General features: G+C 47.2%; 3 protein-coding genes and 1 non-coding gene across 4 annotated transcripts; 2 read left to right on the forward strand and 2 right to left on the reverse strand.

Annotated features, from left to right (window-relative positions):
• The first annotated feature begins 10,551 nt into the window (after nt 1–10,551).
• On the forward strand, nt 10,552–11,436 carry LOC127319914 (uncharacterized). Its single transcript, XM_051349788.2, has 2 exons — nt 10,552–11,090; nt 11,195–11,436. Exons 1-2 carry the CDS (start codon nt 10,665–10,667, stop codon nt 11,273–11,275), a joined length of 507 nt encoding a protein of 168 aa, XP_051205748.1. The 5' UTR covers nt 10,552–10,664; the 3' UTR covers nt 11,276–11,436.
• A 91-nt stretch (nt 11,437–11,527) lies between these two features.
• On the forward strand, nt 11,528–11,598 carry TRNAG-GCC (transfer RNA glycine (anticodon GCC)). The gene has a single exon. It is a non-coding gene; the product is annotated as a tRNA-Gly (tRNA).
• A 7,344-nt stretch (nt 11,599–18,942) lies between these two features.
• Nucleotides 18,943–22,326, reverse strand: LOC127319930 (ammonium transporter 2 member 1). The gene is made up of 3 exons (XM_051349789.2): nt 21,560–22,326; nt 19,941–20,226; nt 18,943–19,707 (listed from the first exon to the last, which is right to left on the reverse strand). The coding sequence occupies exons 1-3, from the start codon at nt 22,214–22,216 to the stop codon at nt 19,154–19,156; spliced, it is 1,497 nt and encodes a 498-aa protein (XP_051205749.1). The 5' UTR covers nt 22,217–22,326; the 3' UTR covers nt 18,943–19,153.
• A 1,915-nt stretch (nt 22,327–24,241) lies between these two features.
• LOC139833902 (uncharacterized) lies at nt 24,242–24,634 on the reverse strand. Its single transcript, XM_071824274.1, has one exon. It carries the CDS (start codon nt 24,632–24,634, stop codon nt 24,242–24,244), a length of 393 nt encoding a protein of 130 aa, XP_071680375.1.
• Between the last annotated feature and the right edge of the window lie 1,299 nt (nt 24,635–25,933).

Consider the following 25,933-nt stretch of genomic DNA (forward strand, 5'->3'; position numbering starts at 1 on the left):
ACATCCTTGAACATAGCACTAATGTTTTATCCCTAGTGGCAACAGCACAACACAACCTTAGAACTTTTGTCACTTTGTCCCGGTGTCAATGCAGGCATGAACCCACTATCGAGCATAAGTACTCCCTCTTGGAGTTACAAGCATCTACTTGGCCAGAGCATCTACTAGTAACGGAGAGCATGCAAGATCATAAACAACACATAGCATAACTTTGATAATCAACATAACAAGTATTCTCTATTCATCGGATCCCAACAAACGCAACATATAGAATTACAGATAGATGATCTTGATCATGTTAGGCAGCTCACAAGATCCGACAATGATAGCACAATGGGGAGAAGACAACCATCTAGCTACTGCTATGGACCCATAGTCCAGGGGTAGACTACTCACACATCACACCGGAGGCGACCATGGCGGCATAGAGTCCTCCGGGAGATGATTCCCCTCTCCGGCAGGGTGCCGGAGGCGATCTCTGGATCCCCGAGATGGGATCGGCGGCGGCGGCGTCTCTGGAAGGTTTTCCGTATCGTGGTTCTCGGTACTGGGGGTTTCGTCACGGAGACTTTTTATAGGCGGAAGGGCAGGTCAAGAGGCGGCATGGGGGCCCCACACTACAGGCCGGCGCGGCCAAGGGGGGGGCCGCGCCGCCCTATGGTGTGGCCCCTCCGTGGCCCCTCTTCGTCTCTCCTTCGGACTTCTGGAAGCTTCGTGAGAAAATAGGCCCCTGGGCTTTGATTTTGTCCAATTCCGAGAATATTTCCTTACTAGGATTTCTGAAACCAAAAACAGCAGAAAACAAAGAATCGGCACTTCGGCATCTTGTTAATAGGTTAGTTCCAGAAAATGCACGAATATGCCATAAAGTGTGCATAAAACATGTAGATAACATCAATAATGTGGCATGGAACATAAGAAATTATCGATACGTCGGAGACGTATCAGCATCCCCAAGCTTAGTTCTGCTCGTCCCGAGCAGGTAAAACGATAACACGAGATAATTTCTGGAGTGACATGCCATCATAATCTTGATCATACTATTTGTAAAGCATATGTAGTGAATGCAGCGATCAAAACAATGTATATGACATGAGTAAACAAGTGAATCATATAGCAAAGACTTTTCATGAATAGCACTTCAAGACAAGCATCAATAAGTCTTGCATAAGAGTTAACTCATAAAGCAATAATTCAAAGTAAAGGCATTGAAGCAACACAAAAGAAGATTAAGTTTCAGCGGTTGCTTTCAACTTGTAACATGTATATCTCATGGATATTGTCAACATAGAGTAATATAATAAGTGCAATAAGCAAGTATGTAGGAATCAATGCAGTTCACACAAGTGTTTGCTTCTTGAGGTGGAGAGAAATAGGTGAACTGACTCAACATTGAAAGTAAAAGAATGGTCCTCCATAGAGGAAAAGCATCGATTGCTATATTTGTGCTAGAGCTTTGATTTTGAAAACATGAAACAATTTTGTCAACGGTAGTAATAAAGCATATGCATCATGTAAATTATATCTTATAAGTTGCAAGCCTCATGCATAGCGTACTAATAGTGCCCGCACCTTGTCCTAATTAGCTTGGACTACCGGGTCATCAGAATGCATTGTTTTTACCAAGTGTCACAAAGGGGTACCTCTATGCCGCCTGTACAAAGGTCTAAGGAGAAAGCTCGCATTGGATTTCTCGCTATTGATTATTCTTCAACTTAGACATCCATACCGGGACAACATAGACAACAGATAATGGACTCCTCTTTTATGCATAAGCATATACCAACAATTAATAATTTTCTCATTTGAGATTTGAGGATTGTTGTCCAAAACTGAAACTTCCACCATGGAACATGGCTTTAGTTAGCGGCCCGATGTTCTTCTCTAACATATGCATGCTTAACCATATGGTGGTAGATCTCTCTTACTTCAGACAAGACGAACATGCATAGCAACTCACATGAAATTCAACAATGAAAAGTTGATGGCGTCCCCAGTGAACATGGTTATCGCACAACAAGCAACTTATTAAGAGATAAAGTGCATAATTACATATTTAATACCACAATAGTTTTTAAGCTATTTGTCCCATGAGCTATATATTGCAAAGGTGAATGATGGAATTTTAAAGGTAGCACTCAAGCAATTTACTTTGGAATGGCGGAAAAATACCATGTAGTATAGGTAGGTATGGTGGACACAAATGGCATAGTGGTTGGCTCAAGTATTTTGGATGCATGAGAAGTATTCCCTCTCGATACAAGGTTTAGGCTAGCAAGGCTTATTTGAAACAAACACAAGGATGAACCGGTGCAGCAAAACTCACATAAAAGACATATTGAAAACATTATAAGACTCTACATCGTCTTCCTTGTTGTTCAAACTCAATACTAGAAATTATCTAGACCTTAGAGAAACCAAATATGCAAACCAAATTTTAGCATGCTCTATGTATTTCTTCATTAATGGGTGCAAAGCATATGATGCAAGAGCTTAAACATGAGCACAACAATTGCCAAGTATCACATTACCCAAGACATTTATAGCAATTACTACATGTATCATTTTCCAATTCCAACCATATAACAATTTAACGAAGGAGAAACTTCGCCATGAATACTATGAGTAGAAACCAAGGACATACTTGTCCATATGCTACAGCGGAGCGTGTCTCTCTCCCATAAAGTGAATGCTAGGATCCATTTTATTCAAACAAAACAAAAAAAACAAAAACAAACCGACGCTCCAAGCAAAGCACATAAGATGTGATGGAATAAAAATATAGTTTCAGGGGAGGAACCTGATAATGTTGTCGATGAAGAAGGGGATGCCTTGGGCATCCCCAAGCTTAGACGCTTGAGTCTTCTTGATATATGCAGGGGTGAACCACCGGGTGCATCCCCAAGCTTAGAGCTTTCACTCTCCTTGATCATGTTGCATCATACTCCTCTCTTGATCCTTGAAAACTTCCTCCACACCAAACTCGAAACAACTCATTAGAGGGTTAGTGCACAATATAAATTGACATATTCAGAGGTGACACAATCATTCTTAACACTTCTGGACATTGCATAATGCTACTGGACATTAGTGGATCAAAGAAATTCATCCAACATAGCGAAAGAGGCAATGCGAAATAAAAGGCAGAATCTGTCAAAACAGAACAGTTCGTATTGACGAATTTTAAAATGGCACCAGACTTGCTCAAATGAAAATTCTCAAATTGAATGAAAGTTGCGTACATATCTGAGGATCATGCACGTAAATTGGCTTAATTTTCTGAGCTACCTACAGGGAGGTGGACCCAGATTCGTGACAGCAAAGAAATCTGGAACTGTGCAGTAATCCAAATCTAGTACTTACTTTTCTATCAACGGCTTAACTTGGCACAACAAAACACAAAACTAAGATAAGGAGAGGTTGCTACAGTAGTAAACAACTTCCAAGACACAAAATAAAAACAAAGTACTGTAGGTAAAAACATGGGTTGTCTCCCATAAGCGCTTTTCTTTAACGCCTTTCAGCTAGGCGCAGAAAGTGTGTATCAAGTATTATCGAAGGGTGATGCATTCTCAGCGGGGTGTGGAGTTTTCTCAACTAGGCATAGTATATTGGATACATAAGTTTCAGCATCTCCCTTTTCATTAGTCTTAGGCGTGCTACTCTCATCAAACAAATTTTCAGGAACTAGCCAAGCATAGTTATTTTCTAATGCATCATTCATAGCTAAGAGCTTACATGGTATTGGTGCTTTGATCTCCCCTCCATCATCAATATTATTAGTGTATCTTATTCTATCCATATCCATCCTTTCAAGGAGACTAACAAAATTAGTAGGAGAACCAAGCATATTAAATTTAGCAAACACCTTTCTAGCTTCTCTTGCTAGACCACCAAATTCTCTAAGAAGGGTTTCTAATACAAAATCTTTCTTTTCCCCTTCTTCCATATCGCCAAGTGTGAAAAACATGTGTTGGATTATAGGATTAAGATTAACAAATTTAGTTTCCAACAGGCGAACTAAATGTGCAGCAGCAATTTCATAAGTAGGCGCAAGGTCTACCAAGTGTCTATCTTCAAAATTTTCAATAGTACTAACATGATTGAAAAATTCTTCTATATTATTTCTCCCAACTATAGACCCACGTCCCATCGGTATGTTTTTTGTGGTAAAATTAAAAGGAAACATGATGAATAAAGTAAAGTAAATGCAAGTAAACTAATTTTTTTGTGTTTTTGATATAGCAAACAAGATAACAAGTAAAGTAAAACTAGCAACTAATTTTTTTGTATTTTGATTTAGTGAAGCAAACAAAGTAGTAAATAAAACTAAGCAAGACAAAAACAAAGTAAAGAGATTGAGAAGTGGAGACTCCCCTTGCAGCGTGTCTTGATCTCCCCGGCAACGGCGCCAGAAAATGTGCTTGATGGCGTGCATTTCACACGTTCGTTGGGCAACCCCAAGAGGAAGGTATGATGCGCACAGCAGCAAGTTTTCCCTCAGAAAGAAACCAAGGTTTATCGAACCAGGAGGAGCCAAGAAGCACGTTGAAGGTTGATGGCGGCGGGATGTAGTGCGGCGCAACACCAGGGATTCCGGCGCCAACGTGGAACCTGCACAACACAACCAAAGTACTTTGCCCCAACGAAACAGTGAGGTTGTCAATCTCACCGGCTTGCTGTAACAAAGGATTAACCGTATTGTGTGGAAGATGATTGTTTGCAGAAAACAGTAGAACAAGTATTGCAGTAGATTGTATTTCAGTAAAGAGAATTGGACCGGGGTCCACAGTTCACTAGAGGTGTCTCTCCCATAAGACGAACAGCATGTTGGGTGAACAAATTACAGTTGGGCAATTGACAAATAAAGAGAGCATGACCATGCACATACATATCATGATGAGTATAGTGAGATTTAATTGGGCATTACGACAAAGTACATAGACCGCCATCCAACTGCATCTATGCCTAAAAAGTCCACCTTCAGGTTATCATCCGAACCCCCTCCAGTATTAAGTTGCAAAGCAACAGACAATTGCATTAAGTATGGTGCGTAATGTAACTAGTGACTACATCCTTGAACATAGCACTAATGTTTTATCCCTAGTGGCAACAGCACAACACAACCTTAGAACTTTCTGTCACTATCCCAGGTGTCAATGCAGGCATGAACCCACTATCGAGCATAAGTACTCCCTCTTGGAGTTACAAGCATCTACTTGGCCAGAGCATCTACTAGTAACGGAGAGCATGCAAGATCATAAACAACACATAGCATAACTTTGATAATCAACATAACAAGTATTCTCTATTCATCGGATCCCAACAAACGCAACATATAGAATTACAGATAGATGATCTTGATCATGTTAGGCAGCTCACAAGATCCGACAATGATAGCACAATGGGGAGAAGACAACCATCTAGCTACTGCTATGGACCCATAGTCCAGGGGTAGACTACTCACACATCACACCGGAGGCGACCATGGCGGCGTAGAGTCCTCCGGGAGATGATTCCCCTCTCCGGCAGGGTGCCGGAGGCGATCTCTGGATCCCCGAGATGGGATCGGCGGCGGCGGCGTCTCCGGAAGGTTTTCCGTATCGTGGTTCTCGCATGCGGGGGTTTCATCACGGAGACTTTTTATAGGCGGAAGGGCAGGTCAAGAGGCGGCACGGGGGCCCCACACTACAGGCCGGCGCGGCCAAGGGGGGGCCGCGCCGCCCTATGGTGTGGCCCCTCCGTGGCCCCTCTTCGTCTCTCCTTCGGACTTCTGGAAGCTTCGTGAGAAAATAGGCCCCTGGGCTTTGATTTCGTCCAATTCCGAGAATATTTCCTTACTAGGATTTCTGAAACCAAAAACAGCAGAAACAAGAATCGGCACTTCGGCATCTTGTTAATAGGTTAGTTCCAGAAAATGCACGAATATGACATAAAGTGTGCATAAAACATGTAGATAACATCAATAATGTGGCATGGAACATAAGAAATTATCGATACGTCGGAGACGTATCAATGCACATCTTCAGATGTCCATTATCACCAAATGGATGGCAAACTTCAAGCATATGATCCTCTTGTGATGCTCAACTTGAACTTGCCCAACTCAACATTGATGACAATCACCACTTGATGTCATCCTCTCATGGGCTATATGAGATCTCCCTTTTGATGCATGCCCATGGAAAAATACCTAGCCCACATAGACAACACAAGGGCACATATATGATGGGTCAGTTTATAAGGCATAATTGACAAGGCTTACCATACCACATAACTTCACGTGGCACATTCTTCATGCTTCATGTGTTGACTAAACTTGAATCTATTCTTCACTCTTTGTATTGGTCAACCTTGTATCTTCTCATGCTCTATCATACTATCTTGAGGTGTATAAAGAATTCTTCATTTGTTTGCATGCTCTAACTCTTAGTCAATCATAGCTCAACTTATGAGACTATCATGACACCGACTTAGAGCCATAACTTGAATTCTTCACTTGGAATCAAGCACTCAAGATCTTGATCATCCATTGCTTATCACATAAGCTAGAGCATGGCTAATATTGAGTTCCACATAGGAACTCCATCTTTATTTCTTCTTCTTGATCATATCACATATATGTCTTCAAATCGATGATCGTGATGCCAATTCATAAGCTATATATTTATTTTCATGGCATCCATACTTGAATCCAACACATGGAATACAAGTAGTACCTATGGAATATTTCTTCATTAAACTCAATGAAAATATTAGTCCATAGGGGTTGTCACTAATTACCAAAACCACACATAGGGGCAATATACCCTTACACGTTCAAATTCAGAAACAATTACAATTTGGAAAAATAAATATTTATTTTTAAAAATGTTAATTTAAAAATACAAAACTATAAAGAGAAAAGGGAAAATAATTAAAAAGGGGAAAAAGGATTTTACCTGATGGGCTGCGATCCAATTAACCACCGCCGGTCGGAGGGGTGTGCGCTACCCTGTACATGGCGACGCGGTCGGCATATAGGAGCTCTTGTGGAGCCTTCTAGATAGGTGAATTTTACCGTTCTTAATGTGTTGTAGCACATTTATAAAATAATGATTTGTGGTCATGTGGGCATCTTAATCCTGTTTATTTTTAGCTGCAATTTTAGTAGTATTCAATGATCATGGAACATTGTGGTTAACTCAAAGAATGGGTTTTTTTATTTCAGTCAGATATTTTAAATTGGAAAGAAACTATTAGTTTTCTTATTATGTGATATGTATTCTAAATTCTTTTTATTAGTTTCCTCAAGACAAGGTTGTAAGATAGGTGGCATTTACTTTGTGTCCAAGAATGGCGAGAAATGACTTTATAAATCTAGTTCAATTTTATTAAGCCTCCATTTGAAGCATTATCTTCTTTATTACATTGCGTCTTTCGATCAAGTATGAAAGAAATGTCACACGACCTTTGTGTAACCTTTATTTTATTTTAAGATAACAATATCCACTTTCATTTTATTAATTATAGGAACTATATAGCACCCATGTAATATATTTTTGTTGTAGTTGAAAAATAGAGAAAAGGTACATGCGTTTTATTCATGTCAACAATTTCACTCCACACATGAAAAAAAAATGACACAAAGAAGTATACGCGGGGGTGTACGGTGCGAGGTACACGCCGACATGAACGGTGTATAGAAACTGACACTATTTGTCATTCGGCGCGTGCGTGTATGCGCTCTCCTCGTGCTCTCCACCCGAGTGGGCCGGTCCATCGACGCTAGAAACGTCCAATTTTTCTTCAGCTTTTCTTGGTATCGCAACGAGGTTCACTCTGATTTTTATCATTTTTATGGTTTTTAGGAAGTTAAAAAAACCCAAAATATTCAACAGCATTTAAAAAATGTTTAATTTTGAAAACATTTATTTTTGAAAGACGGAAATACTTTTGGACGCCCACGCATTGGTGTGGGTTGGGCGGGCCCAAACCGCAGACGGGCGTGGGCGTGCACTAGGGGCGCGTTTGGTAGTCTGCATGGATTTCTTGCATCACTACGGCAGCGAGATGGGCCTCCCACGAGTGGGCTATGGGTCATGAAAGGCGGGTCACTTGGTAAACTTGGCGGCATTTTCTGTGACGGAGAGGGAAGCCATGCCTCATTGTTTGGTTGCCCGTTTATAGTACTTTCTTCCCTGCTCGTGCAGCCCACGGTCTGTTTGGTTGCAGATAGATGCGTGTTGTGATAACCCCTTCACTTAGAGTGGTGAGGTTATCCAGTACTGAATAACATCACACATCAGATTCAGTTTATCACAAAAGGTGCTGGTAATACACATGAGCTACTTAGTGGGCGATCCATCACGATCGAAGCAATTATACTTCGGAATGCATCACAGTTTCATCACGAGGGGTTAGTTTAATACCACCTCGAACAAGTTCAATGTTACAGACCGTGGATCAGGTTGTACAAGTCCTAGCTAATGGAGGGATACAAGATCACCTCCCAAAATCAGCAAATCATAACGAAGGAAGCAGAAGCACTAAGCAGGAAACTGGTTGCAGAGCTAGGTCCTAAGCTAGCTCATCCTGTCTCCGGTGGCTGCAGCTTACGGTACTCAACATACTCTGCTTCGTTGTCTGCAATGAAGTTGATAGCCCTGACTATCAAGTTAGGCTGGAACACCTACGCCTTGCACACAAACTGGGACGTGAAGATCGTCTTCATCTGAGCGTAGTTCGTGATCAGGGTGCCGACGTACTGGTGGTGCTTCGGGTAGAGCAGCAATCCACAAGGAACAACTTTTAGTGCGGACGACATTCACATATATACTTTCAGATCTATGCGGGAACTCAATGAGTCTTCGTACCTGAATGTACTCGTCCGCCGTCTCTTCATCACCGCCGTAGAAGCAGCAACCATCTTCGCTCCAGTCCAGAATGTGATCGGATTTCATCTTCATAATGACGCTTCACTTTGTCCTCCAGTTTCTGATGTGGTTGTACAACTGAAGAGTGGTGACATGTACGCCAGCGAATGCAAGAACATCTGTGGCTACCTTCTTCATCTGCTGGTCCTTGAATCCCAAGTTGAAGCAGATGTCGCTACGGACGAGCTGAACCAACCGGTTCAACACAAACTCTGATAGCTCAGATTTCCAAACCATGGCTGGTTTTGTTGTAATCAGACATGGCTGAGCATTCACAGTAGACGCAGACAGATCAGGGAAGCCCAAAGATATGATCGTCTACATGACAAACACTACCGGATCAATGAACTACCACTACCAAATCCACATCCTTAAGCACTAGTAGATCAATAAACTACCACTACTACATCCACATCCTTAAGCACTAGCAGATCAATGAACTATCACCACTACGAGTACCACATCCACATCCACATCCTTAAGCTGTACCACATCAATGAACAAACACTAGCACATCAACGAACAACGAGATAAGTAAGAGCGGCCTTACAATCAAAGGAGCCACACGCAGCACCGAGATCGGGGAAGCAGGGGACCCTGGCGAAGATGCAGGCAGCACCGCCCTCCCAGTGGAAGAGTCAACGGCGACAACGGTCCCCGTGGTAGAGTCAGATGCAACCAGGACAACCTCCACAAGCTCGACCTACGACGAATGAATCTCCTACAATGGATTCGTTCAGACCCTCCTTGTGCACCCAAAAGATCTAGATCTAGGCTAGAGTTTGCAGAATATTACCACAACCGAGGTCATCGACGTAGAGGAAAAAGACGCTAGTAGCTGCCGCAACCGCCGTCGCTGCTGCAAGCCTCGCCGACCGTGCGGGTGAGGAAGAGCCGGCCATGTCGCTAGATTGGGAAGGGTGGATGATCTCGAAAGGGGGAAAATGGGGGATTGTGATTTGCCGGTGAGAGAGCCGCGCCTATATACGGTAGAGAAAATTCAATCGCGGTGACCGAATTCATCCCGCCGAGATTTCGTCGTCCCGCGCGAGCTCCCGCCATCTCCCGTGGTGGCTCTGCGAGGACGCGGTGTTCTCCAGTTCTGCGAAAACGGGGGTGACTCACTAGAAACGACTGAACTGGGTGTTCCTCCAGAGCCTGACCCGATAGTATTTGAGAGACTGTTCGTGCAAGAACGCAGGCTCGGCCAGGTAACCAGGGTCAAAAAAAAAAAAAAACGACAAACACGCCCTAGGGGTGCAATAGGAATTGCCAACGCGGCTCGTAGCCTCGTACGGAGTAGATAGGGAAGGAAGCGAAATCGAATCCCGCATCATGTTCCTCCGCCGGCCGAGAAAGGCAAATCAAAGCACACGCGGGACACCTGGATGGAGTTCTGGACAAAGCAAGAAACCCCCCGACGAATCGACGATGATGACGATTAACTAGAGCTGAACGTGCAAGCCTCCCCTCTCACTTCCGGTCCCGCCCTCGCCGTCCGGAGTCCAGAGAACGCGCCACGCCTCCCATGTCCACGGCGCCGACTCCACGTACCCATGCCCCGCCGCGACACGCGTCCACCGGCCACCACCCTCCTCCGTGCCGCTCTCCTCCTTAATAAAACTCCGCGACCACGCGGCGACCCCTCACATCACTCCACAACAATCCGAAGCAAGCATTCGTCCCAGTGTCATCAGCCAACAAGAGTCGTCGTCTCGTCCATCGACAGATAGCTAGCAGAAAGCGGCCATGGCGCAGGAGAGCCTGAGGCTGGTGTGCCCGCCGGTGACGCACCACGACGGGCGGCTGCCGCGGCAGTACACGCTGGAGGGGCAGGGCGCCAAGAAGGACATCTCGCCGCCGCTGGAGTGGTACGGCGTGCCCGACGGCACGCGCTCGCTGGCGCTGATGGTGCAGGACGTCGACGCGCCGGACCCAGAGCGCCCCGTCGTGCCGTGGACGCACTGGGTCGTCGCCAACATATCACCCGAGATCAAGGGCCTCCCCGAGGGCTTCTCCGGCGCCGGGGGCAACGCCAACGCCGACAGCGGCGTCCAGGAGGGCATCAACGACTGGAAGCAGCCGGGGTGGCGCGGGCCCGTGCCGGACTCCCTCGGCCACCGCATCCAGTTCAGGCTCTACGCCCTCGACGATGTGCTCAGCCTCGGGAACAAGGTATGCATGTGTCATGTGTGCGCGCACAAATTGATCAGCTTTGAACTCTAGCATGTTGTATGTGAGTGCTAACTAGTTAATTATGATTCTGGTTCTGTATGTAGGTGACTGTGGATAAGGTCATGGAGGCCATCGACGGGCATGTGCTGGGCGAGGCAGAGCTCACGGCCGTGTTCATGGGTTGACTACTCTGGATTTTGACAACCGCGTTTGTGTGTGCCTGACATGTTCATTTCCTCATGCATATCTTGCAAATGGTGTGTCATGTTCCGTAGTGTGTCTTGTATACGCACCAAAACGGCCGCACTTGTAATTTGTATCCAATAAAGGAAGTGACTGTTTATCAGCTCTGGTACTGTTCATTGATCCTTCTGATCGTATCAAACTAAACTAGCAGAATTTGAACTTATAATTTTGATTCCAACTCAAGACATCAAGCACCAGTGGTCTAGTGGTAGAATAGTACCCTGCCACGGTACAGACCCGGGTTCGATTCCCGGCTGGTGCATTTTTTGCGGCCAAGTTTCGGATGTATTTTTTTTTTTTCGACAAATGTTCAGAAGATTGATCAGGGCTACTGCTAACGATTTGTTTGGGAACTGACTCCACCTGAGAAGAATCTAGACTTTGCCCACTTTCACAGGATTGCATCTTTTCCATTCGATGCCGCCCCCATCAGCCCTCGTTTGCAAAATCAGTCAGTTCTTGCATTTGCTCATTCGGTCATCTTCTTTTAGTCAAATCATCCTTTGCCCACTGCAAAGGGTTCACGCTGCTCTTATTTCAAAAGAGTTGATCCACACCACACGATGCATCCCAAAAAACATGAAACAACGAACGGTACAAGGCATTGGCATCAAAAGAAACAACGATGATCCTTAAGAAGCTTTTCATCCTTAAGCTCCATACCGCACCTCCCGAGCCGGCCTCACGTTGTTAGTTGCGGACGGGAAGTCTGAAGACCATATCCATCTCGGAGACGAAGAAGAAGAATAAATTGCCAATGAAGCCGATCCAAAGATCCTCACAGTCCTTGAAGACCACACTGCCTTTAGGGAGATCTTATTGGAAGAGACCCCGCCACCACTGCTACCTGAGCGCCGCGCCACCAAACATGAACCCTAAAGGCAAGAAACATGAACCCTAAAGGCAAGAAAAAGGAGCCCTCCTCGATGTTCCCATCGATTGCAAGGTGCGCCAATTTCAAGATTCCATTCTCCAACTCAGTCTTCCGGAGAGGCCCACAGGGGTAGGGTGTGCGTGTGTGCGTTCATAGAGATGAGTGTATGCGCGTGTATATGAGCATCTACGTTTGTACTGTGTTTCTCAAAAAAAAAACCTCCCGTCGGCAGGGGCCTAGATCCACCGCGCCTCCATGGCCTGGAGGCCACATAGGCAAGGCAGAACGGCGGCGCTGCCAACGGGAGGCAACAAACCCTAGTCGCATGTGCGTGGTGGGGGAGAGGAGAGGAGGGGGACGTTTCGTACCAGGGTACTCTTTCGAGGCTATTGGCATGCTTATTGTTGAAGACTCCTATTTCTATCTAGCATTATTGAAGGCTAGCATGCTTATTGTCGAAGACTCGGCGCAATTCTTTCATTCTAAACCTCCCAAGAGGCGAGCCAGATGATGGACACCAAGCCTTTTTGGTCCAATATGAATTCATCCCATCTGTAACCGCCAATTTTCAATGGTGTGCTCCTGCCATTGCTGGAAATCAATGCCGTGAAGACGAAGCTACCCTCTGACAATGTAGCCCCAAAGACGAGTTGTAGCACAATGAACAAGAAGAGGGGTGGCAGATTCCAGCGCTCTCTTGCATAAATGACATAAGCTATAATTTGGCTAACCTCTTTCCACCAAACAGTCGGCCGTCTAAACCCTATTTTAAATAGTAAGCTAAGCAAAAAAAAAATTAACTTCCGAAGAGCCCAAAATATTTCAAATCATACTGTTCATATTTTGTAGATGTGGCATCTGGGAAATGCACTTTGTAAGATTATTGCCCGCTTACCGTGAGATCCAATGATGTCATCGCCCGTGTTTTCATCAAGCTCTTTGCAAGTTGACAACAAAGATTCACACATTGCACGGCAGGCTCCATTGAGAAATTTCTGTCCATATTGATTTTTACTATGCATGCATTGTTGTCCAACGCTTTTTTTTACACTCTATTTGTAGACCCAAAAAGGTGTCTTCTGGCCATTTTCCACCGTCATGGAGGTGTTGGCGTAGAAAGCGTGATGTTTTCGGGGGTGCATGGGTTGCTGAAGCCTACCCAAATATTGTATTTGTCTTTCCACTCCCATCCACAACCATTTCAACCATAGTCCTTGCAAAATTTCCAATGTACTCCAAGCATGCCAAGTGCTTTGGGGAGACACACGTTCTCCCAATTCACTTTGCATTTGACTCCTGTTATCTTCTCTTTTCCCTACCAAAGGAAGGCTCTCTCCACTTTATTGATGTAGTTAATTATGCCCGGCAGGACAATAAGTGACGTCAAGTGGTACATTGCATGGAAAGCAATCATTGACTTCACAAGGGAGGTGCAGAACGCCGTGGTTATGAACTTATAAGTTGGAATATTGCCGTAAACCTTATCTTCTAGGTGTTGGAAGCCTACTTATCGGAGTTGCCAAATCGACATCGGGAAACCAAGGTATCTCAAGGGAAAAGTGGTGTGCTTAGCTGGTAAGCCCTCAAGAATCTCATCAAGATTTAGGTGTCCGCATCTAATTGGCATCATGGAGCTGATGCGGGCTGAGCCCGTGTGGGTTGCCCGATCTCACGAATTGACCCGGGTGAGTGTGATTGCGGAGGGGGGTTCGCGGGGAAGTGGATGAACGCGAAGAACTCGATACAAACACACGCACACACACAAATCGGTTATCCTCGTTAGCCCGAACCACAAAACGATAGAATTGCAAGACAAAGACCAAAAGGTAGAATCTCTTGCAAAAGATCGACAAATCCAAATAGAATTCCCAAAGAGTAAAATACCAACTAAGAATAGAGTTGCAAAGCAAGAGATTCTCAATTGATAGAATTACTAGAATGGAAAAAGATCCGGATAAGGAGGGATACAATAGATGGTTAATCTAAGGTGGGGGTTTCCCAAATCCATAAAGGGATAATAGAGGCATAAGCCAATTCATCTAAACATCATCTCTCCCTCATGAAGGTGGGGGTAGGTTCCTATTTATAGGTAGAGGGCCGAATGGGTAAGTTACAAGCCAAAGGGGGCTGAGATCTGGCTGAGGTTCGACAGGGCGGAAGTTCCGGCTCCTGGGGGCGGAAGTTCCGGCCATCAGGGGCGGAAGTTTCGGCCGTAGCTCTTCAGTGCGAGCATCTTCGGTCTTGACAGTGTTTGGGCGGAAGTTTTGGCTGTGTCGGGCGGAAGTTCCGGCCTGGAGCGTCCAGCTCCTCTTTCTCCTTCTCTTCCATGCTCCCGTGACATCGGCCTTGCGTCCTTGGGTCTCCGTGGCATCCTCTCTTCTCCCCGTACTTGTCGCCGAGTTCCTATCATCAAGATATGACGGGGTATGAAATAGTATATCGTCCCAAATAGGCGATTCGAGGCACGCGTAAAGGAGAAGATTCATCTTTGCGTGCCGTCTTGGCGATGAAGCACATGATGCGGTGAAGACCGAAGGTCGCCCCGTATCATCTCCCCCCACTTGAAAAAGAGTCGTCCTCGACGATAAATCTTCATCAATGTGTAGAGGAGGTAGATGACACCAACACTTGAATATTCACTTGAAAGTCGTATACCCTATCAATAGCACAAGAGAAACAAGAGAACAATCAAAGCGTAGCCAATGTTCCACGGGATTAGTAAGGGGCCTTATGTAGAAGGAGGTCACCTTATCAAAGTGTCGATGTGCTCTCATGGAGAGATCTTGTGTAGTCGAAGTGTGGGGTTGAACCCATTTGTTGACGCTCATCCACAAGTCACTTGTACCTTCACACAACAAAGACCAAGCAAAGTATGCTTGTGTGTGATATTGGAGCACATCATCGATGACATGTCCTTTCATGTTCACAACACCGTTAGCACAACACAAATTTATCAAGAATAATGCATGTGCAAGGTCAATGTGTAAGAACTCCGTATGAACATCTTCCAAATCCGGAAACACAAAAACTCCAAATTGTGAGACGATCATGGTGTCCATCTCGTGTAGAAATTAATTTTCATTGTTGCACTCAAGGCATCGGAAAGAGAAATTGTTCAACATCCTTGAAGCAATAAGTGGAGAATTTGGCCAAAACATATAAGTGGAAGTGTCCAAAATATCATCAACATGTGTGCACACAAACCATTGGAAAGAGAAATTGGTCCTCATATTTGTTGCAACACAACACATATCATCCAAAAAGTTCATCAAGAAGACATTTACACAACCGTGCGTGCCATCAAACCAAATGAAAGAGAAATTGTTCAACATGTTTAAGGCAACACCAACGGTAAGAATCGCATCATCATGCTTGCAAAAGAACCATGAGAAAGAGAAATTGTTCGGCATGTTCAATGCAAAGTCGGTGTCGAGCTCCACATGGTCCTCCATATCCGCGGTGCTTGCGGAGCTATCACCCTCATGGTACTCCATGTCGTCCTCCGTAGGCTCATCCTCACTATACATGTTAGTCTCTAGGATTGGTGTATATATGGTGGAAAGAGAACTACCAAAAGGTCAAAACTTGCAACAAAATCGAGAAAATGGTTCAAGTTAGAGAATAACCGATATGTACTCTCACACACACTCAAAGCACACGCAAAAGGCTAAGAACTCTATATGGTGGTAGGTGAGGAAGTGGATAGCAAATGAAAAGAACCAAAGAAAATGTCTATTGTCAAATGTGGGTAAGATCCAAAATCAAATGTCAAAAGCGGTGATCTATATCAAGGAAACACGGAAATGCACACAATGAAGAACAATGGGGTTAGTGCGACCAACGAAGTGAGCAAGTAACAAAGATGGTCCTAACGAAGACTATTAGCTCGGTGTCGCGCCAACACAAGAGAGACTGTAGTTTGGTTGCATATGAGGGAAGCAACTAGATTTGCACAAATGCCACTCTTCTCTTTTCTCTCTTAGTGCTTACAAGCTTTGCACTCATTTGTATCTGTGGACACACACTCTTTTTCTATTTCTTTTTCTTTTTCTCTTTTTTCACTTTTTTTCTATGCTTAGAAGCTTTATTTTCTCTATGTCACACTTTTTCTTCTTTTGTGTATCTTTCTCACCGAGCGTGCTTCGGAGCTTTGCTCAACACAACGCGCACACACACCCTCTCACGGTCGTGACACTTGTGCAATGCTTCGCAACACTCGGAAAGCCACTCTCAATAGGATAGGTACGCAAAGGAAGAAAGGGGCTACAAGGGGGAGGCAAGTTATACCTATTGATGTTAGGCGGTGTCAAGCACACGAACTTGCGATGATCGAAGGGGTGTCGATGATGGTGTCAAAGTTGCGCCGGAATCCGGGGTGCCAAAGGTGTCGTCGCGGTGTTGGTGTAGGCGCGGAACCGGAATAGACAACCAATGCACTCCACGGTGAAATCCGAACACAAAAGTCAGTGCCCGAAAAGGTGGGTCAAAACGAGCGATCGAAGTTGTCAAAATTTTTGGAGTCAAATGGGCTAGGGAAAAATGTCAAAATTGGAGTCAAGATGGGTGGACTTATGGTCAAAATTTGAGGTCAAACGGGCTCCGGAAAGTTGTCAAAGTTGGGTCAAAGTTGGGAGTCAAAAGTTGATGAAAATTGGGTCAAAAAGTGCGCCGGGCGGAAGTTCCAGTCAACCTCCGACCAAGTTCCGGAAATGCGAAATATGTATCCAGGGGTTACTGCGAGCCAAAACTGCTGTTTTCGGAAGTTGGGCGGAAGTTGGGCGGAAGTTCCGCCAGACCGGAAGTTCCGGTGGCTACGGCCGGAAGTTCCGGAGGTTGGGACCGGAAGTTTCGGAAATGCCAGGATTTACAGATCTGGATCTGGATCTGCGATGATGAACAACACGAACTCGGGGGCGGAAAAATGAACAGAAAATCGTCGGATTCGAGGGGTAAATGATGGAATTTGACGGTGAAAATTGGAGGGATGGTAGATCAACACCAATAACACAAGATCTATGGACCAAAACCACAAAAAACGCAACAAATCCTGAGATCCAAATTCGAGCTGTTTTTGGGGCAAAATTTTTGGGAAAAATTTTGGGCGAAATTGGTGAAATTGGAGGGTCAAATCCGTGGCAACCTTTGCTCTGATACCATATGATGCGGGCTGAGCCCGTGTGGGTTGCCCGATCTCACGAATTGACCCGGGTGAGTGTGATTGCGGAGGGGGATTCGCGGGAAAGTGGATGAACGCGAAGAACTCGATACAAACACACGCACACACACAAATCGATTATCCTCGTTGGCCCGAACCACCAACCGATAGAATTGCAAGACAAAGACCAAAAGGTAGAATCTCTTGCAAAAGATCGACAAATCCAAATAGAATTCCCAAAGAGTAAAAGACCAACTAAGAATAGAGTTGCAAAGCAAGAGATTCTCAATTGATAGAATTACTAGAATGGAAAAAGATCCGGATAAGGAGGGATACAATAGATGGTTAATCTAAGGTGGGGGTTTCCCAAATCCACTAAGGGATAATACAGGCATAAGCCAATTCATCTAAACATCATCTCTCCCTCATGAAGGTGGGGGTAGGTTCCTATTTATAGGTAGGGGCCGAAGGGGTAAGTTACAAGCCAAAGGGGGCTGAGATCTGGCTGAGGTTCGACAGGGCGGAAGTTCTGGCTCCTGGGGGCGGAAGTTCCGGCCATCAGGGGCGGAAGTTCCGGCCGCAGCTCTTCAGTGCGAGCATCTTCGGTCTTGACAGTGTCTGGGCGGAAGTTCCGGCCTGGAGCGTCCAGATCCTCTTTCTCTTTCTCTTCCATGCTTCCGTGACATCGGTCTTGCGTCCTCGGGTCTCCATGGCATCCTCTCTTCTCCCCGTACTTGTCGTCGAGTTCCTATCATCAAGATATGACGGGGTATGAAGTAGTATATCGTCCCAAATAGGCGATTTGAGGCACGCGTAAAGGAGAAGATTCACCTTTGCGTGCCATCTTGGCGATGAAGCACATGATGCGGTGAAGACCGAAGGTCGCCCCGTATCAGGAGCTCTTCTCAAAATGTGCGCAAAACCCGATCACCTCACCAAAGCTCGTCAAAATAGCATCAAGGTTTTGGATATCTTCTTTAATAGGGACCGCAAAGATTGCTACGTCCGCATTTAGGAAGGTACAACATGGTGTCACGACTCTGAAGCTTGTAGAGGAGGCCATGGCGAGTAGCAGCGTTCAAGGCTTGCGTGACTGGGTTGATGGTCAGGACAAACAGGAGTGGTGATAAGGGGTCCCCACACCATTGAGAAGGACGGGAGAGGTGGAGGTCAAGAGAAAGGGGGCAATCTAATTCCAAAATTTATTGGGAAGTTTTGAGGATGTCAAAATCTTTCTGGAATTCCAACGTCGGAGCAATTCGAGGATATATTCTTCATCTAATGCAATCAAAGTTTTGCAGATGTCAAGCTTTAAGAGTGGCGTTAGTGTCTTCTCCGTACGAAACTTTCTCGCTAAATTCTTGATGTAGAGAAAAGTGTCATAGATGCTTCTTCTCTTGATAAAGACACTTTACGCATTGGACACGTGCTCCTTCATGAGCGGTGAAAACTTAGTAATGATTTTTGCAAGAACATGAATCAAGCTAATTGGTCTAAAATCGGAGATGTCTTCCGCTGTGTTCCTTCGGTACGAGAGCATTATTTGCGGAGTGTTTGAGCTATGCACCAACTCCACGTTGTCATCCTGCACGCAAATTAGCAGATTTCCCCACCAATATATGTCGCAAATGCCAAGATTACATCAACAATCTACACAAAAGCCTCTCACTTCCTGCAGTTAAAAGCATCACTACTCCTCCTACAGTCGAAACTACAGTAAACACCAAAATTAACGGTACAGGCTGGCTAGGCACGACACGCGCGCCCTTGATCGATGGATCGATCCTGCTACAACTGGATGGTGACTCCCCTGGCGCCCATGCCGGCGAGCCGCTGCTCGGCGGTGCCCATCTCCCTCTCCCCGCCGGCGCCTCCCCTGGACACGTCGTGGCGCGTGGCGTCGAACTTCTCGCCGTCGCCCCAGAGCGCGTATGCCTCCTCCCCGTGCGCGGCGTCGTCGCCGATCATGAGCTGGTCGTCGGGCATCCGGAGCGGGATGAAGAGGCCGATGCCGAGTAGGATGAGGGTGGTGACCACGAGGTTCCACACAATGACGAAGGCCGCGCCGGCCAGCTGCTTGCCGACCTGCCCGATGCCGCCGCCGTAGAAGGCGCCCTTGGACCCCGGCACGGGGGACTCCATGGCCATCAGCTCGGGCGTGGCCAGCAGCCCCGTGAGGACGCCGCCCAGGAGCCCCGCCACGGCGTGGGTGTGGAAGACGGCCAGCGTGTCGTCGACCTTCATCAGCAGCGTGGACTTCTTATGCAGGATCATCATGCTGAACCACGGCACGCTGCCGGCGCACATGCCCATGATCACGGCCGCCCACGTCTGCACCAGCCCTGCGAGAAATTGCACGTCAGAAAACGATGCTCTTGGCGGCGAATACAGGAATACATTTTATTCAGATCAACTTTCAGTCGATGTCAGCTACGATAGACAAGAACAGGACGCGCTGAAGCTTCTACGACTTTTGACGCTCTCCTAATTTGACTTTCTGCCGCTTGTACACAACAGCACATTCTGATTGATTGATTAATTGCAAAGAGGAATAGCTGCGTCTGTCCGTACGTACCTGCGCCGGGGGTGATGCAGACGAGGCCGGTCATCATGCCCTGGACGGCGCCGATGACGGACGGCTTGCCGAAGAAGATGACGTCGAGGCACGTCCACGTGAGCAGGCTCGTCGCCGCGCTGACGTTGGTGTTGAGCACGGCTATCGACGCCGTGATGTTGGCGGCGTACGGCGCGCCGCCGTTGAACCCGGCCCACCCCATCCACAGCAGCCCGCCGCCGGCGATCATGAGCAAGATGTTGTTCGGGGAGAAGCGCTCGCGGTCGCTCTTCAGCCTCGGGCCCACCTGTCAGCCAGCCGCAGTTTATACACGGTTAGTGATCGCTGATCAGCCGTCGATCGCGTGCTGCAAACTGAGTATCAGTTCGGTACTAGGGGCTCGTTTTCTGAAGCTGATGCGATCAAATCGAATTACAGAAGCAAAAATGAATGAATGAAAATTACTGTAACTAGTCTTTTTCTTTGAACTGAATTTTGTGAGTAAGTGAAAAGCAAAAAAAAAAACTACTCATAACCGAGTTGCGGAATTTGTACGGAAATTTGCGACTAGTCATAACCGAGTTGCGGAATGTGTACCACTCCAACTGGATAACGCGACTGACAGCGCAACGGGATATTTTGTAGGCGTAATTTTGACCCATCACAATCAGATATTAAATTTGGACCTGCAGTACTAGTTCAAGTTGCCTCATATGAAAGAGAAATTGACATTTTTCTTTCTTGCATCGGCTGCATCCGTTGCTGCTGCAAGACGACAGAGCGATCGAGACCTGGAACAACAGGAGGCACCACACACCCAGAGTCTTCGGTGTTGCCATGACCGACGCACCCAGCCTACCAGCTTAGCCGAAGCAAACGACACGGTCCAGCTCGTTCACACGTTCCATGAGAGCTAAAGGGGTTTTCTTCATAGAGCCCTTTTTTGGTGCTTGCAGCTATCACCGGAATACTTATGCTTACTCGTAGTCTTAACATGTGATTGCCCAAATAAAGAAAAAGGAAATCTAGAAGGACATGATTAACTTCTTCCAAGATGACTTTATGTAGAATCCTTTCAAGGTTACTACTTCCTCCGTTCCGATGAACGGATGAAGAGGCCTTATTATTCCTCTAAAAATTACCTAAGTAAAATTTGCCCAAATTTTTTGAAAAAACTATCAACAACCATATTTTAAAAAAAACATATGAAAATACATTTGATAATGTATCTAACGATATCGATTTTGTAGTCTACGTGTTAATTATTCTTTTAGAAACTTAGTTAAACTTTACAAAGTTTTACTGTAAAAAATAAAAATATATCGTATTCAGTAGAACGGAGGTAGTACTTTGAACACGTGTGGACAATTAATTCCAGTCCAGAAAGTATGCACTAGTAGAGTAGTAGTGCAGATTGTTTGTAGAGTAGCAGTAGTTTATTGTGTGTTTGTTTTGCAGTAGTGGTGTTTATTCTCATGGTGACATGGGCATGGCATCGCAACGAGGAATCCACGATGCTTGTGCAGCTGGGTCAAACTACTTGGGCTAGGCTAGCAACGAGTAGCACTACCTAACACGTCGCCGTTCAGACCAGGACGTCGACCAAAAAATGAGGAAAAGCAAGCAAGGAGAATGCATACCCAGTAGGCGGCGGTGAAGCCGGCGATGCCGGAGGAGAGGTGGATGACGTAACCGCCGGAGTAGTCGATGACGCCCCAGTGGTAGAGGAAGCCGCCGCCCCAGAGGCTGAACGCGCCGACCGTGTACGACAGGAGCAGCCAGAGCGGCGTGAAGGCCATCCAGGCCTTGATGTTCATCCGCCCGAGCACGGAGCCGGCGAGGAGGATGAGCGTGATGGCGGCGAACTCGAACTGGAACAGCACCAGCGTCGCCTCCGGGTAGAAGGGCTCGGCGGCGGGCGTGCCGTTCTCGCCGCCGTGCGCCGTCGCCGACAGCCTCGCCTGGCCCGTCAGGTAGCCCTGCGACAGCGCCACGCCGGCCTTGCCCCAGAAGGGCAGCAGCCGCTCGCCGAAGGCCATGCGGAAGCCGACGAGGACCCAGACGAGGAGGGAGGAGGCGTAGGCGTAGAGCGCCATGAAGGCGGAGTTGACGGCCCACTTCTTCTTCACGATGCTGCCGTAGAGGACCACCAGGCCCGGCATGGACTGGATGCCCACGAACGTCGCCGCCGTCAGCTGCCACGCGTTGTCGCCCTTGTTCAGCCACTCCGGCACCGCCGGGAGGTTCGCCGCGTACGCGCCCACGGCCGCCGCAGCGGCCGCTGCCGCAACCTCCATCTCGGGCGACGAGCGCGCTTGCCGGTGCCCGGGGGGTTGGGGAGACGCGAATGAATTTGGTCTGGTGGCCGGGGCGCGGCTTGGCAGGCGTCGAGGCCGCGCGCGCGCGTTTAATAGGAGCATTCGCCGATCAAGTTGAAACCGTTTAATAAGATCATCATCCACCTGTCAGACGCGTCACTTGGGCCAGGGCTCTGGCCCCACAGGTCATAGTCAGACCGCGTGAAATTTTCAACTATTTCTGACCTGATGATGGTCTCGTGTTTACGGCAACCATGGCGTACTGTTTGGGCTGTGCCATAGCACGATTTGCTAAGTGATCAAGTGGTTAGGAGGAGCGCTAATACAAATTAACGGGATCGAGTTCGTGATGCGCATGAAGGAGCCAATGAAGGGGACACGATCCAGGCAGCCTCCGGGTCAACCAGGGCAGCCACGAATGGACCATTGGATGTGGCGTGTTGCGTGGTGCACTTTTCATTCATTCGTTAAATAAACGGTTGTGTACACTAAAAAAATTACGTCGATCTAGAAAATAGTAAAAGCCTCAAGATGCAAATTCTTCGTTTGTCTAGCCTTGCAAAATAGAGTTTAGACGGCGGATTGGGCCGTGGTTGGCCAAATTGTGGAAACTATCCACTTTGTAATCAAGTCTAAGAACCGGCGGCTCACCTTTCCGTAGGGTGTCGAATCTCTCTCTCATATTGAACCACGTACTTCATTGAGCTAGCCAAGTCGATGTTGGTACCTACGGGTGGATATCGAGCCAGCTCGACTCAACTCGTAAATACCCGTTAGTTAACGAGCTTGCTTGACTCAACTCATTAACATAATGAGCTTTATCTAAAAGAAAAACATAACGAGCTTAAAATCCTAGCTTAGCTTGACTCGATAAATACTATAGTTGGCTCGATAAGTTTGATGAGCTCATTAAAAAACTGGACAACACAATCAATTCATGGTGGTGTAAGATTACAAGAAGGACAGTTCATCATCTATGCCTTTTCATGTAGATTTGTGCAAATTCGATCTAAGTGCTCTTTTTTTTGCCGTATTAGTCTCTATTTTTCTTTACTATTGACTATTGTATGAGCTAGTACATGAACGTAAGAACATTAACAAGCTTATATAGTACTCGCAACTCGACTCACTGAAGTTGTTTGGTTAACAAACCAAAAATACCGACTTGGCTTGACTCATTATTGTCTGAGTTTGAGCTGACTAGAGCCAAATTTTCGAGTACACCTTAAGCTAGTGAGGTTTGAGTTTTATTTCGACCCCTATTGGTACCTCCCTTTGGGTGAATGAAGCGTTCGTCCAAGATTGGTGGATGATGATGATGAGTCGTGGTGACTCCAAAAAGGCTATGGCCTCGACACCATGCCTCTTTGGCTCATTTAATCATCGAGAAGATCAAAGAGAAGTCTAGACTTCGGTCCGTCGCTGGAGCAAAAGCGTTGTGAAATGTAACTCTAAGAGCCTAGGCTTGTATTTTAAGGGCGTGACTGATTCTCAATCGACTGAGAATATTCCAGTTGCGACCGACGTTGCAACTCATGAATAGCACGGATCATGAAGCAATCTAATGGATCGAAACATTTGCAACGCATCTTAAAACTCATGACTACCACGGATCACAAAACAAACCAATAGCCATGATGTTTTTCCTCGGTTACAATCCCATATGCAACTAGAAAAAATTCCAGTCGCAACTCATGCTAGCACGAATCACGATGCAATCCTCTAGTCTAACCAGGAGTTGACTAAGAACTTATAAAAATAGTAAAACCAGTATCTAAAACCCCTAGGACTTGTCCTAGGCGCTTGTCTAAACCTTCTACTTAGTCAATGAAAATAACAATGTTTTGGCTTGCTTAAAAAACCAACCGATTTTTTTTTTTTGAAACGACGCAGGAGGACTGCGCTTTTCATTGATAGAAGAAGAGAGCTACAAGGAGCTCGGGTTACAGGTTACAGATTACACGAAACACCAGTCGGGGCTAGCCCAACCGAACACACACGGGACTACTCGCGGCATCGGATGTGTCGACACCCCGCAAGGGTCCAAGAGGCCGCCTCATCAAACAACTCCCGTGCGGCGGCGGCCGGTGATCGGCACTGATCCCGGAAGATGCGCGCATTGCGCTCACGCCAAATCATCCAGATCACGAGCAGGGCGAGGGACTTGGCAGTTTTGGCGGGAACACCCACCAGGGCGGAGAGCGAAGCGAGCCAAGCCGGAAGCGACGCCACTGGGAGGCTCCAAGCATCCGGCCGCATGGAAGCAATGCCAAACTTGGCCGCCACCCTGAACCATAGCGCCGCGGACCAAGGGCACTCCACCAACAAGTGCTCCGCCGTCTCCAAGTTGCGCATACACATGGGGCAGAAGTAGGAGTTTGGCCAGCGCCTAGCCATCAGACGGTCCGCCGTGAGGACCCTGTTCTGGACAAACAACCAAGCCAGCAGCCTACACTTGGCCAGGGCCCAGGCCTGCTAAATAGTGGACAGCAGCGGCGAGCACGTAGATCCCAGGAACTGCATCCGATAAGCGGAGGAAGCCGAGTAGGAGCCTGATCTCAGTACAACGCCACAGGAAGGTGTCCGCGGTGCCTGGGAGAGGGCGCAGCTCAGCAACAGCGAGCCAAAGGCTCACAAACGCTGGCAGCAGCTGAGAGGTAACGCGACCCCTCAAGTCAGCGACCCACCGCTGCTCATGCAGAGCCTCTGAGACCGAGTGATGCTTACGGCGGGAGGCAACGAAGAGCTCGGGGAAAACCACGAAAGGTGCCCGGCCATCCATCCAGCTATCGAGCCAAAACCGCGCTGTGGTTCCATCTCCAACCGCGACCGAAGACGCTGCCGCAAAAAGCTGGCGGTCAGCGAGGGAGCAGGGAACAGTCATACCAATCCAGGGCTTGTCCGAAGCCGTACGCTCCAGCCAAAGCCACTTGAGGCGAAGCGCAATGCCAAAGCGGTCGAGGTCAATGATGCCAAGGCCTCCAAGCTCCCGGGGACGGCAGATCCGGCTCCAGGCAACCTTGCAGTGCCCACCATGGCAGGTTTCCTCCCCACGCCAAAGCCAGGCGTGCCTGATACGATCAATCTCTTTCCGGACCCAGACTGGCATGGCATGCACCGAGATCCAATACACCGACAGGGCAGACATGACGGCATTCAGCAGGACAAGCCTTCCTGCCGCCGAGAGCAGCTTGGCCTTCCAGCAGGCGAGCCTGCTCGCAATGCGGTCCAGGAGAGGCTGAAAATCAACATTCCGCAACTTCCGACCCAGGAACTTGCACGGCAAGGACGCGATCCGAGCCCCAAGCGGCGAGACTATGTCCGGGATGTCCAAGGCCTCACATCGGATGGGGATGACGCTAGTCTTGGCAAAGTTAACACGGAGCCCGGTCACGTCACCAAAGCGTTGCAGGATCTGGCGGATAGCCTCAAGCTCTTCTTTGACCGGCCGGATGAAGAAGACCGCATCATCAGCATACAGCGAGGTTCACACCCCATTCGCTTGGCCGGGGAGTCGCGAAAGCAGACCATCATCTACAGCCATCGCAATGAGCTGCTGCAGGGGCTCCATAGCGAGGATGAAGAGGAAAGGGGACAGGGGTCCCCTGTCGCAGGCCGCGGAGGTGACGGATGCGGTCGCCAACCACACCGTTAAGAACTTCATCCCGTCGCTTGTTGGTGCCCATGGAGTTTTGG

Source organism: Lolium perenne, chromosome 1 (genome assembly GCF_019359855.2).
Source record: "Lolium perenne isolate Kyuss_39 chromosome 1, Kyuss_2.0, whole genome shotgun sequence".
In the NCBI taxonomy this organism is placed as follows: domain Eukaryota; kingdom Viridiplantae; phylum Streptophyta; class Magnoliopsida; order Poales; family Poaceae; genus Lolium; species Lolium perenne.